This window comes from Vombatus ursinus, unplaced genomic scaffold (assembly GCF_900497805.2).
Source record: "Vombatus ursinus unplaced genomic scaffold, bare-nosed wombat genome assembly UNPS02014807.1, whole genome shotgun sequence".
Lineage (NCBI taxonomy): Eukaryota > Metazoa > Chordata > Mammalia > Diprotodontia > Vombatidae > Vombatus > Vombatus ursinus.
The window spans coordinates 60,394,369-60,414,922 of NW_020954585.1; the positions used below are offsets into that span (position 1 = coordinate 60,394,369).

Consider the following 20,554-nt stretch of genomic DNA (forward strand, 5'->3'; position numbering starts at 1 on the left):
ACACACACACACACACACACACACACACACACACACACACACACACACAGAGTTAGGTACGGAAATCCAACAGGGAAACTGGAGAGAGAAGGAATAAGGGAAAGGGGGAGGAAAAATGAGAAAAGGAGAATAAGGGGGAGAGTGTCACTGGACAGACTAATCAGGAACAAAACTAACTCTTTAAAGAGGAGAGGGGGGGAAAGCGGGAGAGGTAGAGAACGAACAAGTTTAAGAGAACAAAAGATGATCTGTTTCATTACCACTGGCTGCTCATGCAAAGACACCTTGTTTCACCTGGCTGCACAAGAAATGTCCAAGTGATATCTTTTATCCTGACGTGAAAGGTGAATAAAATAGTCTAAGAGACAAGGTCTCTAATTTTGAGACCATTGCAATATGGTCTGTTTTTAGTTATTCCTCAAATATCACACTACCAAAATCTTTTTATATACCACACTCAGTTAAATCAGTCCTGAGGGGAAGATTTATCTCTAAACATTTTTATCAACAAAAGGCAGAAAGAACAGATCAATGAATTGGGCATGCAACTAAAGAAATCTAGAAAGAAACAACAAATCAACGAATTCCAGATAATCATCAAAATGGAAATTCTCAAAACCAATGAAGAAATTAACAAAAAACTGAAAGCCAAAACACACTGAATTAAACCATTTACCAAGACAAGGTCAAAATGGATACATTACCTTGATATAAAGGGAGACAGCACAAGAAAATAAGAAGAACATGGAACATATTACCTATCAGACTTATGAATAGAACAATTTATGAATAAACAAAGAGGCAGAAAGCATTGTGCTGTGTAAAACAGATAATTTCAATTACATTAAATTAAAAAGGTTTTGTTTGTACAAATAAAACCAATGTAGCCAAGATTAGAAGGAAAGCAGAAAAATGGGGAGGGGTGGAGAATTTTATAGATGGTCTCTCAAATAAAGGTCTCATTTCTCAAATATAGAGAACTTTTTTCAAATTTAGAAGAAAGTCATTCCCCAACTGATACGCTGTCAAAGTTTATTAACAGGCAGTTTTTTGATGATACAAAACTACATATAATTACATGAAAAAAAAATGCTCTAAATTAATATTGACTAGAGAAATGCAAATTAAAACAACTTTAAGATATCATCTTCTACCTATCCAGTTGGCTAAAATGATAGAAGCCTTTCATTTGGGGAATGGCTTAAACAAGCTGTGGCATATGATTATGATATAGTACTATCTGCTATAAGAAATGATAAGCTGATTGAGCTTAAGAAAGATATGGAAAGACTTGCATGAAATAATGAAACAATGAAAAGCAAAATGAGCAGTACCAAGAGAATGTTACACAAAGTAACAGAAATTCTGTCCTAAGAACAACTCTGAATGACTAATTTATCTTGAGTATCATAAATACTTAAACCAACTACAAAGGACATATAAAGGAAGATGCTATCCATCTCCAGAGAAAGAACTGATAAACAGAAGTATGGTTTTACATACATACATACACATACAGGCATACATATGAATATGCATATATTTGCATTTAACTGAAGCCTTCTCTAGGGCATGGTGGGGAGGGAGGGAGAAAAAATAAAAAGTGCACAACAGAGAACAAAAGAAAACTTAGAAGGAAGCACAGAAAAGCTGGGTAGCTTTGAAAACGAAGAGTATTTATTACATAGTTGTTTTTTTTTTAATAAACAGTCTGAAATGGAAATTCATGGTTTTATATTGAAGCCTCTCTTTATGTTGGGCTGTGTATATGGAAATGTTCTTTTTTTGGTCTTTTTGTATTTAAGTTTAAAAGAATAAAAATTTTTTAAAAAAAAGCAAAAAAATACATTGAATTGAATTAAATTGATAAAGCTAGGAATTTTTTTTGAAGAATAAAACAGATATGTCATTAGTCTGCTTGGAAAAAAAGAAAATCCCATTTCTAATATTAAAATGGAAAAAGGACAACATGATAAATGAATGTAGGAAATTATTTTTCCCAAGTATATGCCAATAAAACTTATGAGTGTAATAAATATTTGCAAAAACATAAAAAACCCATATTAAATGAAGTTCACCCAATCTCAGATGATTCCTAGATTAACCTACCCAAACCCAGTCATTCTCTACCAGCCTCCAGTTTTAAATCACCACCTGTCTATTGGAGGTTTCCAACTGGATATCACATACATCTCAAATCAATGTGTCCAAAACAAAACTCATTAACTTTCTTCCCAAATACACTTCTCTTCCTAATATCCCCATTTCTTTTTTTCCCCACCTTTGGTGAGGAAATTGGGGGGTTAAGTGACTTGCCTAGGGTCACACTGCTAGTAAGTATCATGTATCTGAAGCCTGATTTGAATTCAGGTCCTGTGATTCCAGGGCTGATGCTCTATCCACTGCACAACCTAGTTGACTCCCTAATGTCCCTATTTCTGTTAAGGGCTCCACTGTCCTTCCAGATACTCGGGTTCATAACCTCAGAATCATCCATTAATCTTCCAATCAGTTGCCAAGTTTTGTCCATTCTACCTCTACAACACCTCTCCCATCCAGCTCCTTTTCTCTATTCACATGGCAATCATTATAGTTCAAGCTTTCATCACCACTTGCTTGGACTACTGCAAACGCTTCCTAATTGGTCTCACAGCTTCCACTTTCTTTCTACTCTAATCCTCCACACAATGCCATATAGACGTTCCTAAAGCACAGGTCTAACAATGTCACTCCCCTACTCAAGAAACTTTGGTGGCTTCCACTTGTTTTTCAGATAAAAAAGAAACTCCTTTGATAGGCTGGCATTTCCTGTCCTTCACAATCTGTCACTTTTCCAAGGTATTGCACATTACTCAAGCATTCTATGTTCCCGCCAAACTGGCATACTTTCTGTTTCCATAGATAACACTCCATCTCTTGCTTCCCTTCCCCTGCTCAAGCTGTGCCCCACACTTTGGATGTACTACTCTCTCTTTACCTCAGCCCCTTAGAATCTAATTTCTTTCAAACCTCGCATCAAATGCAACCTCATACAGGAAGCCAACCCATTATTCTCCCTTGCCCAGTTGTTAGTGTGCTCCCCCTTAAATTAGTAGTACAATGGGCTCAGTAAAGTCATCATTAGAAAGATATAGCTACCACATAATCACAGTGGCATTTGAAGAGAAACCAAGGAAATGGAACAAAATTAAATCCCATTTCAACCAAAAGGGGAAAAAAAACTAGATTACAAGTTGCTTGTCAACTCTGAATTTATACCTACAGTTAGAAGTTATCAGTAATCAAAGTAGAATGTGAAAAGACAAACACAAAAAAGTCTAGGAAATTAAATACTGTATCTTAAGGGGAAAACTATCTAAATTCTACACCTTAAAATTAAAATTCAGCCCATATTTCAAAAGCAGAATCACAGAATGCAGTTGGAAATGACCTCAGAATCCAACTAGCCTAATCTACAACTAAATTAAAATCACTTCTAAAACATTCCCTATAGGTTGTTATTCAGCCTACAAGTGAAAATTTCATTTAAGTTGAACCCAGAGTAAGAAAGCCTGACTTTGAATCCTATATAGGATGCTCTCTAGAAGTATGATCATGGGCAAGTCATTTAACCTCTCAGCCACAGTTTCCTAATCTGTAAAATGGGAATAATAAATTACCAACACCTTTGAGTTGTTGTGAGAAAAGGATTTTCTATATCTTTTAAAATACTACATAAATATGAGTTTTTAAGGTTTACAAAGCACTATGCATACATTAACTCATCTGACCTTCACAACAACCTTGTGAAACAGTTACTGTTTTTATTCCCATTTCACCAATGAGGAAACTGAAACTCAGAGGGGTAAAGTGACTTGTTTAGGGTCACACAGCTAATAAGTGTTTCTGAATGAAGAACTCTCTAGCTTTTAAATCCAGCACTCTCTGCTCCATACCATTCTGATTATCAAGAATTATAAGGAGATTTAACTAACTTTACTCTTCACATGTTAATGAGAATAAACACTAAATTAATAATAATAAAATTGAAATATTATAAAAATAATAATAATTTTAAATTGTTGTTTCGTACGGCAGCAAACAAGCTGCCTTACATTCAAAGTGAAACAAGCAAAAACATTTACACATTTGGAGAAGTCATTAATATGACACAGCCCACTTAAGTCATCCCCCTGGATCACTAAATTCAAACAGCATCTTGGGAACACCAAAATGTGGTGATACAAAGAAGATAATTCAGTTCCAGGAAATTATATAAGAGAAAATAAAAGAAACAAATTAAGTTTCAAAAATTTTTTTTAAATTAGAAGGTACACTAGAGATTATCTAGTACAACCCCCAAATTTACATGACATCCTTCCTTAGAAGAAAGCAAAAAGCCTTACATACAGTAGGCATATAATATATGTTAAACTGAAGACTTCGAAACACTTCACATACAAATATGTTTTATAGCATCTCTTATCTCACCCCTATGATGGTCAAGGAGTAGATAAATAACTATATTTTTTAGATAGAAAAACTGAATTATAAGAATCAATAATGGGGGGCAGCTAGGTGATGCAATGGATGGAGCTTCAGTCTTGGAGTCAGGAGGACCTAAGTTCAAATCTGGCCTCAGACACTTGATACTTACTAGCTGCATGACTCTGGGCAAGTCACTTAACACTGACTGCTTCACCAAAAAGAAAAAAAAAATCAATAATAAAATTAAGACCAAAGCTTCAGTCTACTGTTGCTATGGTGTTTCTCTGGATTTTAGATATTTAACTTTAGATATTTAATAATTAGATATTTAATAAATTTTTTAAAAATCTGACTTATGACCATGTATTATACTCTGAATTCCAGCATTTCAAGAGTTAAAAGGGACCACAGATCAATTAGTTCAGGGTTGGGGAACCTTCAACCTCAAGGCCACATGTGACTCTCTAGGTCCTCAAGTGTGACCCTTTGACTGAATCCAAATTTCACAGAACAAATCCTTTTATTAAGGGGATTTGTTCTGTGAAGTTGGGATTCAAAGGGCCGCATTTGGACCTAGAGGGCCACATTAGGCCTCAAGGTCACAGGATCCCCACCCCAAAACTAGCCTAATCTCCCTTCCAATACAAGAATTACCTCTACAACAAGTCTCCCAGTTTTGACTTGAATATTTCCTAAAACAGACAGCTATTAATTTATGAAGCTACTCATTCCATTGCTGGAGAGCTCTATCAGAAAATTCTTTTTTGCACTGAACTCTAATCTGCTACCCTATGATTTATACTCACTCATCTTAAAATTTTGTTTTCTGGTATTACAGTCACCCAATATACTAGCTATCCTTCCTACCATTGTGTCATTACGTATTCGACAAATATGTTTTCTAGTAAATAGAGGTATGATTTTTTTTTTTAATCCTAGCCACGGTGAGCTGAGAGCTTCTCTGGGCTGAGTTAGGGCTGCCTTGCCTAGTTCCCATTATTAAATGGATGTCCACTGAATCCCTTGGATTGAGAATTTTTATGGACTAATAAACAGCCACTTTCTACCTGAATTTGTAGTCTTGTTATCTAAAAGTGAGATTTATTTCATTGGGGCTCTATACTATTGAAGTTGGAAAGACAGGGTTTTTTTTTCCAAATCCTCTTGTCTTGGCCTCAGAGACTTGATCCTGTCTCATAGGTTTGGAGGCCAAAATATTAGTTTGTATCAGTTGCAGTGAGTAGTACCTGCAACTACTGCCCATCTCTAGGTCTGTTTTCTCATGATCCTGATCCATGAGAAATGACTGAAACTCTCATCAGCGCAGCTTTCACCTGTCCCAGAAATACTCCCCCCTTCACAGAAAAAGAGGTTCATATGGAGCAAATATTTCTTGAGTATCTCTTTCACAACCTACCATTTAAAAGTGTACAGATTGTACTACTTGTGCATGATTCCCCCCCCAACTTGTAACCATCTTGTATAAGAACATCTTCAGAATGAAAATTTTTTTTTAAAAGGAAAATGTTATCAAATCCGTTACAAATTCTGAAACCTGACTGGCTACTTTTTTCAACATATCATTAAGTAATATTAAAATCAGGTCTTTTAAAAAACTAAGAGAAAAAAAACGTAAAAGGAAGGAGATTCAGTAGTACCAGATCTTAAACTATATTATAAGATGAGAGCATTGCTGAAGCGTAAAATGGATAATTTAAATTACTTTAAATTAAAATTTTCTTGTATAATTAAAATCAATGTAGCCAAGATGTAGCCAAGGAAAGCAGAAAATCAGGAAAAAAAACTTTCATTGTTTACAGAAGTGTAAAGATTTGTATATTGACATCAGCTGTCTCTCAGATAACAATATGATTGTGATAGAATACTGCAGTGATATAAGAAATGATAAGCAGGTTGATTAAGAAAAATATGTAAAGACTTGGACATATGAAGGAAGATGCTATCCACTTTCAGAGAAAGAACTAATAGAAATAAGCACAGTATAAGTGTGTATATGTATGTATATATGTGTATGTTTATAATTATGTATGGATATATATATTTATTTGCTTTTTGGTGAGGCAATCGGGGTTAAGTGACTTGCCCAGGGTCACATAGTTAGTGAGTGTAAAGTATCTGTGGTCATATTTGAACTCAGGTCCTCCTGACTTCAAGGCATGAGCTCTATCCATTGCGCCACCTAGCTGCCACCTATATATTTACATTTAATTGTAGCTTGGGGGGAGGGAGAAAAATAAAATAAAGTAAAAAGGACATAGCAGAGAACAACAACAACAACAAAAGAAAACCACTTAGAAGGAAGCATAGAAAAGATGGGTTGCTTTAAAAAACAATGTGTAGGATTTATTACATAGGTTTTCATGAAATAGAAATTTATTGTTTTATATTGAATACTCTCTTATATTCTGCTATGTAAATGGAAATGTTCTTTTTTTCTTTTCTCATTTTGGATTTAAGTTTAAAAATGAATAAAATATAAAAATAAAACAAAAACAAAATCAGGTCTTTATTTTCAAAGGTGGAATATACATTAGTATGAAAGAAAAAATCCAAGTCCAACATAAAATCCAAAGTAGAAATGTTAAGCAGTAGACAGCTGATGTCAACATACAAATCTTTACACTTCTGTATCACCCACAGTCCTTATCAGAGGGCTGAGAGCATAGTAGCACATCACTAAATACATGATTATTCATAATGCAAAACATACAAATAAAGAGTTTTTTCACCTTTGCAAAAAAAAGTTTTGATTTTTTTAAAATTTCATGGAATATAAGAAACATGTTTAAAAATTGAGGCAAGAAATTAAACATTGAGTTTCAATATTTACCTTTCATGCTGACATACACAACTGCTGATACAACACAAATTATAACAGCCAGAAGAATAATGAGTACAATCAGATAGCTGTTCAACAAAGCTCCCCCAACACAATTAAGTTTTCCTTTTTGTTTAAGATACAAAACAAGAATTCCAATCCACCTGTAAGAAAACAACAGAAAATGCAGAAAAAATGCATTAGTACAATTCATTTTATTTTGGAAAATGAAGCCATAGAGTTGCTCTGTATTAAAAAGTACATAAACGAAGCAAATGAGGAGTTTATCAACACCATATTTGTCAGAATTTATTCAAAATAAACCAAGGGTAACTTAAGAGTTTTTATTAATAACAAATTGGTGAGAAACATTCTTATTTTCCCTTTTAAAACTAGCTTTACTTTGTCAATTCTTATGTAATTATCCTTATGCAATAAAATAATTGACTGTAAAAGAGCCCCTAACAAAACTAACTTTACATAGTTAAGTACTAACATTTAAACAATGCTTTAAGGTTTGTAAGACATTTTACATTATCTCTGCACTAAAACTATCTTTTTATTTTGATGAATTTTTTTTGTCATTTTCATTTCAAATACTAATCCCTAAAATTCTACTAACCAACAAGTAACAATGATCAAGGAATTTAGTGCTGTAACACTATCTATATATATTATCTTACCTGATCCTCACAACAGACAGCCCTGTAAGACATGTATTTCAAAATCTCATTTACTACATTTTACAGATTAAAAAAAACCAAGGCTCTGAAAGTAATTTGTCCAAAGTCACATGGCTAAAGAGGCAAACCATCATGATGTGATTAAAGGCTGACAATTTAGGTTCAAAGATCAATTCTGTTATTTATTTCTTACGTGATCTTGGGCAAAGGCACTTTACCTCTACGGGCCTTAGTTTCTTCATCTATAAAGTGAAGAGACTGGACCAGATGCTTTTTAATGTTCCTTCTAGCTCTAACTTTCTAAGAGTCTGACTTGGACTCAAAGCCAGGTCTTCTGACTCCAAGGTCAGAGTATCTTTTAGCAAAAGGTAGCAAGGTTGGTAATAAAAAGAGAAAATTAATCTTTGAATAACCAAGAATCCAGAAATTTTTAAAAAATGCAACAGTTATAGTTTTTCTTGGTATTATACTTTAGTATAATGAGAGTTTTATTTTCCTGTATTTCCATTATCCAGGTACATAGAACAAATTTCATGGACCAAATGGCTTTTCCATAGCTGTTCAAACATTTGTCCCTCATTGTCAGAAACCAAAGTAACGATAATTTATTCAATGCTTTCAAAGGCAAAAAAAGCATTCTAAATCTTTTTTGAGTCTTATTGGGTTTTAAGTAAAATATATTACTAGGGTGAAAAATAATGCCACGGTAACTTGGTAGCTTAAGTATGGCATGAACACATTTCAGCATTCATTTTGTCAGTACTTAAGTTTTTATTTACCATCTATCTAGAAACTACAGAATTTAAGTTGCAAACTAATTAGTTAACATAAGTGGAGGCTATTTGGATAGAATAATCTTTTTTTATTTTTATTAATTTACTTTGATTTATCAATAATCACTTCCATATGCTTTTGAGTTTAAAATTTTTCTCCCCTTTCCTCCCCACCACCCTCCTCAAGATGGTGCACAATCTGATATAGGCTATACATTTACATTCCTATTAAACATACTTTAATATTAGTGATGTTGTAAGTAAAAACTAAAACCAATAGGAGGAACTATCAGAAAGAGGAAACAAAACTCAACAGAAGAAAAAAAAAAATTGCAATTCAATTTCCGTAGTTCTTTCTTTGGATGTGGATAGCATTTTCCATCACGAGGCCTCTGGAGATGTCTTAGATCCTTGTATTGCTGCAAAGGGTTAAGTTTATCAATATTAGTCATCGCACACCGTGGCTGTTATTGTGTACAACGTTCTCTTGGTTCTGCTCACTTCACTCAGCATCAGATCATACAAGTCCTTCCAGGTTTTTCTGAAGTCAGCCTGTTCATCATTTCTTATAGCACAATAGTATTCCATTACATTCACATACTACAACTTGCTCAGCCATTCCCCAATTGATGAGCATCCTCTCAATTTCCAATTCTTTGCCATGACAAAAAGAGCTGCTATGGATAATTTTGTTACAGCCCTAGAAGTGCTATTGTTGGGTCAAAGGGTATGCACATTTTTATAGTCCTTTGGTCATAATTTGGATAGAATAATCTTAAAAAAAATGCAAAAAAAAAGTTCCAACCTTATAGCAGAATTGGAGTGGAAGTAACTGTGTAACTGTGAATATAAGTCATCTGGATACATTTTAAATAAAAGTTACAAAAAAATTCCAGTTTTACATCTAAAGCATTCTTTCCCTTAGCACCAAAAATTCAGACACCTGAATTTAAGCATCAGAAATTTAAAAATTATCAGATGTAGAGATTGCACAGCAGCAGGAATACTGGTTTTGCTGAACTCTGAAACTAATATGGTAAAGCACTGGAAAGAACACTGGAATGGGGGTGGCTTGTAGTGGTAGTTCTGCTAATAACTAGCTGAACCACCTTGGATAGATCACTACCATTCTCTAAACCTCAATTTTCTCATCCATAAAAGGGGGATTTGCCTGTAAAGTCCCTTCTAACTCCAGAATTCTGATTTTTTTTTGCAGTAGTCTCTAGCTGAGGAAAGACTGTAATTTCCAAAGCAGTGTAAAAAAGGTCTCACCAGGGGTAGCAAGGTGGCGCAGTGGATAGAGCACTGGCCCTTAAGTCATGAGGACCTGAGTTCAAATTTGACCTCAGACCAAACACTTCACACTTACTAGCTGAATGACCCTGGGACCCAACTGCCTTAAAAAAAAAAAGGTCTCACCTCCAGAACTAGAGCGTTTTCTTACTCTGCTCCCTAGTGTCTTCAATATACTGGATTATTACTGAGCAGCAACCAACTTATCTACCCCAACTCTAAAATAAGCCACTACCCTGGGGAACAGAGAAAGCAGCACTAGGGAATAAAATGCTGGATCTGGACTAAGGCTGACCTAGGTTCCACCTCTACCATTTACTAGCTTTGCATTAAGTGACATGGTACAGTAGGTAGGAATGGTGCAGGAAGCAGAGGCAAGATGGAGAGTAAAGTGCCTGAGCTCTCCCCAAACCCCTCCAAATACCTTTAAATAATGACTCTAAACAAATTCTAGAGCAGAAGAACCCACAAAAAGATAGAGTGAAACAATTTTCCAGCCCAAGACAACGTAGAAGGTCGGCAAGAAAGGTCTTTTGCACCAGGGTGAGAATGGAGCACAGTCCAGTGAAGGCCAAGACGATGCAGACTGGGCCCTGGCAAACCAGGAACAGGCATCAGGCCTCAGACACATGATACTCACTAGCTGTGTGATCCTAGGCAAGTCACTTTAACCCCCCAAAAAGAGAGATTTATTGGGGGGGAGGTCCCTTTGCTGGACCAGGGCAGGACTCTGTTGCATTGCCTAGACTCAGGTCCTGGTCGCAATCCTGGGTGGTAGTCCTAGTGTGAGGGGTGCTAGCATAGCAGAGCTTACAGTCACAATAGAGCAGGAACCCTGGTCACAGTTCCAGAATTGAAAAGAGCACTTGTGGTCGCTCACAAACCAGTGCACGGTACAGAAGAGTAGTAAACCCATCTCTCCCTAGATCAAGCCTGCACAACTTACGGATTTCCTCTACATTTTTCATGGGCCTCCCGAAATTGGCATGCCATAAGCAGCCCATGAGCACAAGTTGCACAAGGCCTGCCCTAGATCATACCACCTTGGAAGAGTCAAAAACTTACAAGTCCCCAGAATTGCCTCTGAAAACTGCTGCACAAAATATCTGAAGCTTGGGACAGTGCCCCCACCACTTGGGAAGCAGTCCCACTTTAACATAGAGTTAAAATCCAAGAAATAGTCTGGAGAACGAACAAACAACAGGAAAAAAACTTTAACCACAGAAAGTTACTATGGTGACAAGGAAGATCAAGACACACTCAGAAGAAGACAACAAAGTCAAAATTCCTGCATACGATGCCTCAAAGAAAAACATGAATTGTTCTCAGGCCATAGAAGAGCTCAAAAAGGATTTTAAAATCAAGTAAGAGAGGCAGAGGAAAAATTGGGAAGAGAAATGAGAGTGATGCGAGAAAACCATGAAAAAAGAGTCAACAACTTGGTAAAGGAGGCACAAAAAAATACTGAAGAAAATAATACCTTAAAAAACAGAATAGGCCAAATGGGAAAAGATATACAAAAATTCACTGAAGAGAAGAACTCCTTAAAAAGTAGAATTGGTCAAATGGAAAAAGAGGTACGAAAGCTCACTGAAGGAAATAACTCCTTAAAAGTTAGAACTGGGTAAGTGGAAGCTAAAAACTTTATGACATCATGAAAAATATTAGAAATGTGAAATATCTCATTAGAAAAATAACTGACCTGGAAAACAGATCCAAGAGAGATAATTTAAGAATTACTGTACTACCTGAAAGCCATGATCAAAGAAAGAGCCTTGACATCATCTTTCAAGAAATTATCAAGGAAAACTGCCCTGATACTCTAGAACCAGAGGTTTTACATTTCTATTTTTACATAGAAATTGAAAGAATCTACCACTCACCTCCTGAAAGAGATCTCAAAAGGAAAACTCCCAGGAATATTCCAGACCTCCCAGATCAAGGAGAAAATATTGCAAGCAGCCAAAAAGAAACAATTCAACTATCAGGGAGCTACAGTCAGGATAACATACGATTCGGCAGCTTCTACATTAAAGAAGCAGAGGGCTTGGAATATGATATTTTGGAAAGCAAAAGAGCTAAGATTACAACCAAGAATTACCTACCCAGCAAAATTGAGTATAATCCTTCAGGGAAAAAAACTGGATATTCAATGAAATAAAGGACTTTTCAAAGATTTTTGATGAAAAGATCAGAGTCGAATAAAAAATTGATTTTCAAATGCAAGATGCAAAAGCAGCATAAAAAGGTAAACAGGAAAGAGAAATCATAAGGGATTCAATAAGGTTAATCTGTTTATATTCCTATATGGGAAAATGATATTTATAACTTCTAAAAATGTTCTCATCATTAGGGCAGTTAGAAGGAGTACACATAGAAAGCAGAGCTGTGAGTTGAACGTGATGGTATGATTATCTAAAAAAATTGAAGGATGAGAAAAAAAACTGCACTGACAGAGAGGTGCAATGGAATCAATTATGTGACATAAAAGAGGCCTGAAAAGGATTTTATAGTGGAGGGGAAAATGGGGGAAACAGGGAGGGGAGCACATGAACCTTACTCTCATCACAACTGGCTCAAAGAGGGAATAATATACACATTCAATTGGGTGTAGAAATCTATCTTACCAGGGCAGCTAGGTGGTGCAGTGGATAGAGCAACGGCCCTGGATTCAGGAGGACCTGAGTTCAAATCCAGTCACAGAAACATAACACTAGCTGTGTGACCCTGGGCAAGTCACTTAACCCCACTGCCTAGCCAAAAAAGAAAGAAAGAAAGAAAGAAAAACATCTATCTTATCATACAGGAAAGTAGGAAGGAAAGAGGATGGGGGTGGGGTGGAGAGGGGAGGTGATAGAAGGGAGGGCAATTTGGGGGAGATAAAAGTCAGAAGCAAAACACTTTTGAGAATGGACAGGGTAAAAGGAGAGAGAGAGAGTAGGAGAAACAAGGTGGAAATAGGATGAAGGGAAATACATAGTTGGCAATCATTACCGTGAAAAAAATTTTCAATGAGTTTCTCTGATAAAGACTTCATTTCTCAAACATACAGAAAACTGAGTCAAATTTACAGAAATAAGAGCCATTCCTCAATTAACAAATGGTCAAAGGATATGAAGAGGCAGTTTTCAGACAAAGTAATCAATGGTATTTACAGTCATATAAAAAAATGCTCTAAATCACATTGATGAAAGAAATTCAAATTAAAAGAACTCTGAGCTATCTCACACCTGTCAGACTAATATGACAGAAAAGAAAATGACAAATGTTGGAGGGGATGTGGGAAAATAAAAGCACTAGTAGAGTACTTATGAAGTTGTATACTGATTCAACCACTCTGGAGAGCAATTTGGAACTATGCCCAAAGGGCTATAAAACTGTGATTTGATCCAGCAACACCACCACTAGGTCTGTATCCCAAGGAGATCATAAAAAAGGAAAAGGACCTACATGCACAAAAATATTTATAGCAGCTCTTTTCATGGCGGCAAAGAATTGGAAATTGAGAGGATGCCCATCAATTGGGGAATGGCTCAATAAGTTGTGGTATTTTAATGTAATGGAATACCCATTGTGCAATAAGAAATGATGAGCAGGCAGATTTTAGAAAAACTTGGAAAGCCTTGTCCAAACCGATGCAAAGCGAAGGGAACAGAACCAAGAGAACACTATACACAGGTTAACAGCAACTCTGTGTGATGATCAACTATGACAGATTTAGCTCTTCTCAGCAATATAATCATCCAAGACAATTTCAAAAGACTCATGGTAGAAAATGCTATCCACATCCAGAGAAAGAACTATGGAGTCTGAATGCAGATTGAAGCATACTATTTGCTCTCTTTTTTTGTTGTTGTGGTTTCTTATTTCTCATGGTTCCTCCTATTGGTTCTAATTCTTCTTTACAACTTGACTAATGTGGAAATGATTAATATGATTGTACATGTATTACCTATGTCAGATTGCTGTCCTGGGGAGGGAGAAGGGGAGGGAGTGAGGGAGAAAAATTTGGAACACAAAATCTTATAAAAGTAAATGTTGAAAACTATCTTAACATGTAATTGGAAAAAAATAAAATACTATTATGTGGGGGAAAAAAGAAATGATGTGCAGGATGCTCTCAGAAAAACATGGAAAGACTTACATGAACTGATGCAAAGTGAAATGAGCTAGAACCAGGAGAACATTGCACACAGTAACAGCAGTATCATATGATGATCTACTACGAATAACTTAGCTATTCTCAGCAATATAATGATCCAAGACAATTCTGTAGGACTTATGATGAAAGGTGCTATCCATTACCAGAGAAAGAACTGGTAGAGCCGGAATGAAGATCAAAGATACTTGTTCTTTACTTTCTTTATTTTTCTTGAGTTTTTTTTGGTCTGTGTCTTCTTTCACAAAATGACTTACAGGGAAATGTGTTTTGTATGAGTAGACATGTATAATGTATGTCAAACTGTTTGCCTTCTCAATAGGGGACGGGAGGGAGAGAATCTGGAACTCAAATTTTGGAAAAAAAAATGTTAAAATTGTTTTTACACGTAATTGAGAAAAAATAAAATATTAAATAAAAAAAAGGAATGGTGCAAGATTTGCCATCAAAGGCCTTTCCCTAAAAATCCCTTGTCAAGCAAGTCACTTAATATCTCTGAGTTTCAGTAAATGAGGGGGTGAACAAGATAAACGTCTAAAGTCCCATCTACCTCTAAATCTATGATCCAGAGCCAAGTTCCTCATCTGTAAAACGAGGATAATAATGCCAGTAGTACCTGTCTCACTGAACTGTTGAGGAGTAAATAAATAATCATAGGATCACATAAGATACAAAAAGAGGCAAAAGACAGTCTTTGCCCTTTGCATATCCTGTCTTAGGTTCCCACAGTGGGGGATACCACCCCCTGGGGGGCACTGGACAGATCCCCTGGTGCAGTTGTGGGGCACTGAATAAAAAAAGGGGCAGAAGAAACGTTAGGAAAGAAGAAAATTTTGAAATATGATTTGTACATGTTTCATCTGTTGTGTAACAGAGTTAAAGTAGTAGTGATTACATTATTTTCCAAGTAAACACACAAAATATAAGTTATAACCGATCAGTGGTCAAGTAAGCCCACAATTGCCAAGGAAGTGTTGGCAGACTATTGAAGAGCCTTGTTGGGAAGTCCAGCATGCATCGGCAAGAATATGTGCATGTAATGACTTGTTTAAAATATGATACTATATGGTTACATAAAGCAATATTGTGTCATCAAAATTTCAATGCAGGAAAAAACCCACACATTTACAATAAAGTAAAGATGCATTTTTTAAAAAAATTAATTTTTTTGAAATTATGCAAATTTTAAAAATTAAAGGGTTAAAGAAAGTAGATTTCCAGGAGGGGCACTGAGTAATTTTTTTTTTTTAAGAAGCCAGTAGGTCAAATAAGTTTGGGAACCTTTGCTGTAGATGCAAAGCTTTTTTTGCATGATGTCTTCTGAATTCCTTCAAGACAGCTCAAATTCCACTTTTTGCAGGAGACCTTTCCCAGTGTACCTACCCACTCCATCACTTTCCTTACACACCTGTATATTTTGTAAGTACATAGGTGTGTGTGTGCTGTCTCCTGGCTTTCTTCAAGACTTAAATCACACTTTCTGCAAGAAGCCTTTCCCAGTGGTCCCTTCCCCCTCTCTTGCTCTTCTGAGATCACCTCCATTTATACTATATATCATGTATGTGCATTTTTGTGTCTTGCTTGACTTCTGACTTTCTGACTCAACTCAAATCCCACCTTTTGCAAGAGGCCTGTTCCCATATTACCCACTGCTAGTGCCAAACAAATTAACAAATCACCTAGCATTTATTAAGCACCTACCATATACAGTAGGAGCTTAATCTCACACACATCCCTAGCATTGTGCTAAATCCTGGGTTTACCAAAAAAAAAAAAAAAAAGTCAAAAACAGCCCCTGAACCTTTATGAGCTCATAATCAGAGATTAAGGGACGAGTTTTTACCTGGTGTGTACATGTTCATATTCAACCCCACTCTTCATGACACCATTTGGGTTTTCTTGACAAAAAGACTACTCATTTTACAGATAAATCTCATTTTACAGATGAGGAAACTGACGAAAACAGGATTAAGTTACTTGTGAGGGGTCACACAGCTAAGTGCCCTGAGGTGGCATTTGAACTCAGGTCTGCCTGACTCTAGGTCTGGCACTCCCCTCTACCACCTACCTGCCCCATGTACACATAGTTGCTGGCATGTTGTCTCCAGCATTAGAATTCGAGTTCCTGGAGAGCAGGAGCTATTTTTGAATTTCTTTTGTATCCCCATTGCTTAGTATTGTGCCTGGCACATAGCAGATTCTTAAGTAATGGTTGCTGACTGATTATTAATTGATTAAAGGGAGATAATCTCAGGAGGAAGGCGCCAGCAGTTGGGGGTAGGGGTGAAGGGAGCCCGGGAAACACTTCTTGCAGAAAGTGGAATTTAAGTCTTGAAGAAGCCAGGAGACAACAGGAACACAACCATGCACTTAACAAAATAAACAAGCTATACAGTGTATAAGGAAGGTGATGGAATGGGGAGGTACACTGGAAAAGGCCTCTTGCAAAAGGTGGGATATAGGCTGTCTTGAAGACTGGGGCTGTCTTTTGCCTCACTTTGTTATTATCCCCAAGCACTTAGTACACAACTTGCCACACAATAGAAGCTTAATAAATGTTTATTGATTGGCTGATTACTGATCGCTTAAAGGGAGGTAATCTCAGGAGAAAGAAACGAAGGGTGACGGGAGCTCGAGAAAGGCTTCTTACAGAAAGTGGAATTTGAGCTGTCTTGACGGATGCCAGAAGGCAGGGATGAGGAAGGAGAGCATTCCAGGCATGGAGCACAACCACCGAGTCGAGAGAAGGCTCATAGATTTAAGAGATAGAAGGAACCTTATTGGTCACCTAGCTGGATGAGGAAACTCAAATCCAGATAAGTTAATCGAACACCTCGAGGTCACCTAGGGCAATAAAATGGCAGGAAGCAGATTCGAACCCAGGTTTCCTCCCCACTCCCCCCTCCACTTCAAATCCAGGGTTCTATGCCCCCGAAGCCTTTAAAAAGCAATAATACCAAAATGGGCTGCTACTCTCCAGGTACAAACAAGAACTCATCAATCACAATCACAATCCTTGAGCTCCTAACCAGCTCTGGGCCAGAACCTCGGGCCGGGGGGGGGGGGGGGGGGGGGGGGGGGGGGGATTCGTCCCCCCCCCCGCGCCCCCGGGGGGGGGGGGGGGGGGGGGGGGGGGGGGAGGGGATAGGAAGAGAAGTGGTCTAAGGAAGAGGAAGGAAGAAGAGAGGAATCTCCCCCCTTTCCTCCCTGGGGAAGGGATTAATGGGGAGGAAGGTGAGGAGGGGTGGTTTAAGGAGCAGAGAGAAGGGAGGGGAGGAAGAGATCCCCCTTTCCCTACGGCCCCGGGGAGGTGGTAAATGGGGTAGGGGGAGGGGAGATGGCTAAGAATGGGCGGGGAGGGGGAGGAGGAAGAGGAGGGAAAGGAGAGAAGTAGATGGAAGAAGGGAGGGGAGAGATAATCCCCTTTCTCCCAGGGGCGGGAGGGGGGGAGGAGGTGATTCCCTTGTCCCTGCGGCCACGGGGGAGGGACGTCGGGCGAGCGCAGTCACAGACCCAGGCCGCGGCACTCACCAGGCCACCCGAAAGAACAGCTCGAAGGCGCCCGGGAAGACTAGGTCGTCGCTGGCTATGGCCCAGCGCCGGCCGAACAGCACCATGCCTGGCATCGTGGGAGCGCGTCGACGGCCGCCCCGGCTCCCCACCCAACAGCCACCCCAGTCGCCCGCCCCTCCTTGCCTTCCCGTTTCCCCACGCTTCTTGCGCGCGCCGACGCGCACACGCCCACAAACCCGGAAGCCGCCCCCGCCCGGCTTCCGGATCCACCGGCTCTCCCGGAGTTCCGAGTGATAGAGATCCGGGACCTGGATGACCCCCGCCGCGCATGCTCCCTGGCGCATTTACTCACGTTTCCCCCCCCACGCGTTGTGTTCTGCTACTCAAGGCTCTGGGGAGACAGAGGTGTCCCGCCTATTTTTACTATTACTAATACTGATGCTATTATTAGTCAGAGCCTGGGGTCTCTCTCTTTTATACCTCTATGGAGCCTGCGGCTATACCTTGGTTTGCTTTTCCTTATATCCTCCGCTTTTAGCATAGGCACACAGTACTGGCACGCAGTAAGCACTTAATATAAATGCCGCATGACTTGATTTGATCGTTGCTCCTCTTCATCACTCCACCTCTAACAATAGTTTTCTATAGTCTCTAAAAAGCACATCTAGGACTCCACTCCTGATCTAGAGCTTGGAGCCTCTAAAGCTCCTTAGAGCCCAGAGTAATCTAACAACTTTCTTATGTGGTGTAGTGGATAGAGTGCTGGATTTGAAATCATAAAGACACAAATTTGAGTTCTGTTTCAAACAGCTGCTACATTTGTGACAAAGGGCATCAAAAAAAAGAAAACAACAACAACAAAAAACCTTCAGGACAAACGTCCATTGTCCACCTCTCTGCAGGTGAGTTGTGTGTTTCATCCTTAGTCCTCTGGATTCCGGTTTATCACTGCAACAAAGTTCTAAAGTCTTTCAAAGTTGTTTTTCATTATAATGTTGTCATTGTTTAATTGTTCTCCTAGTTCTGCTCATTATATTCTGCATCCCTTCATAGAGGTCTCAGTTGCCTCTGAAATGGTCCATTTCATTATTTCTTATGGAACAATAATATTCCATTACATTCCTATACCATAATTGGCTTAGCCATTTCCCGGTAGGAAGATACTCCTTTAGTTTCTGAATTTTGGGCTGCCACAAAAAGAGCCTTTGTAAGTGTATGTAAAGATTGTTTTCCCCTTTCTCTGATTTCTTTGAGGTATAGACCTAGTAGTGGTATAGTTGGATCAAAGGGGCATGCACAATTTAGTAACTTTTGGGGCATAGTTCCAAACTGCTTTCCAAAATGGTTTGATCTATTCACAGCTCCACCAACAGTACATTTGTTTTTCCACAGCCATTCTAACATTTCTCATTTTCCTGTTTTTGTCATCTTTGCCACCCTGATTTAGGTGTGAGGTGGAAACTCAAAAGTTACTGCAATTTGCATCTCTCTAATTATTAGTGATTTAGAACATTTTTTCTTTTTCTTTTTCTTTCTTTTTTTTTTTTTAGGCAATTGGGGTTAAGTGACTTGCCCAGGGTCACACAGCTAGTAAGTGTCAAGTGTTTGGTCTGAGATAGAATTTGAACTCAGGTCCTTGATTTCAGGGCAGGTGCTCTATCCACTGCGCCACCTAGCTGCCCCTTAGAACATTTTTTCACATGGTTGTTGATAGCTTAGATTTCTTCCTTTGAAAATTGCCTGTTCAAAAAAACTTGCCTGTACATATCCATCTATTGGGGAATGGCTCTTATAAATCTGAATCTATTTCTTATATATTGTGGATATAACACCTTTATAACTTGCTGCAAAGATTTTTCTGTTACCTATTTTTCTTCTAACTTTCACTACTTTGGATTTATTTATACAGAAACTTTTTTATTTTACATAATCAAAATTGTTTATCTTCAGTGATCCTCTATATTTTGTTGGATCATGAAATTTCCTCCTATTCATAGATCTGAAAGATAATTCTTCCTTCCTCTTCTAATTTATGTTGTAACCTTTTCTATTTAGGTCATATATCCATTTGGAGTTTGTGTATGTTGTGAGGTATTGATCTCAACCTAATTTCTGCCAGACAGCTATCTGGTTTTCCCAGCAGTTTTTGTCAAATAGAGATTTCTTCTCCCCAATAACTAGGGTCATTGGGGTTATCAAATTTAGGCTACTAAGTTGATTTCTGTATGTTTTATCCCTAATCTGTTTTGCTAACTGCCCTCTCTATCTTTTAACTAGTACCAAATTATTTTAATGATTACTATTTTGTAGTACAGTTTGATATCTAGTACTGATAGTTTTCCTTCCTTCCCACTTTTTTTGTTTCGTTATTTCCCTTGAGATTCTTGACCTTTTGTTCCTCCATATGAATTTTGTAATGACTTTTTCTAGATCTATAAATTAGGTTCTTTTACTTGTGTGTGTTGTGTCCCTAATCTATTCTGTTGATACCTTTCTATTTCTTAACTCTTCATCTTATGCACTCCTATTATGCAAGTGATTTTTTTCTTCTTTCTTTCTTCTACAGTATGGTCCCGTAACACTCCTATTTTTGTCATTCCTAACAACCCACAGATGCTCTGTCATTTTAGCATTTCACTATGACCCTTAAAGATATTAAGGTTCCAAGAAATTGTCGTTTTTTGTTTTCTTATTAACATGTAAACATTTCATCCCTACATTCCCTTTCAATTAAACAAAAAGTATTCCTTTCTGTGTTTCTCTTGGTGCCTCTGTTTCCTTTCCAAACATCTTCTTTGTTCTGGTGATTTTGATCAGGAATGTTTGG

At 37.7% G+C, this 20,554-nt stretch overlaps 1 protein-coding gene across 1 annotated transcript in view; it reads right to left on the bottom strand.

The window, feature by feature from the left end:
* LOC114052322 (sn1-specific diacylglycerol lipase beta-like) overlaps positions 1 to 17,851 on the bottom strand; it is a 51,922-nt gene extending 34,071 nt beyond the window's left edge. Inside the window, exons 1-2 of the mRNA XM_027874873.1 lie at positions 17,746 to 17,851; positions 7,319 to 7,470 (exon numbers count right to left, since the gene is read on the bottom strand). Of these exons, the coding sequence (XP_027730674.1) occupies positions 7,319 to 7,470; positions 17,746 to 17,840 (247 nt within the window). The 5' untranslated portion in view covers positions 17,841 to 17,851. The remainder of the gene's footprint in view (positions 1 to 7,318; positions 7,471 to 17,745) is intronic.
* Between the last annotated feature and the right edge of the window lie 2,703 nt (positions 17,852 to 20,554).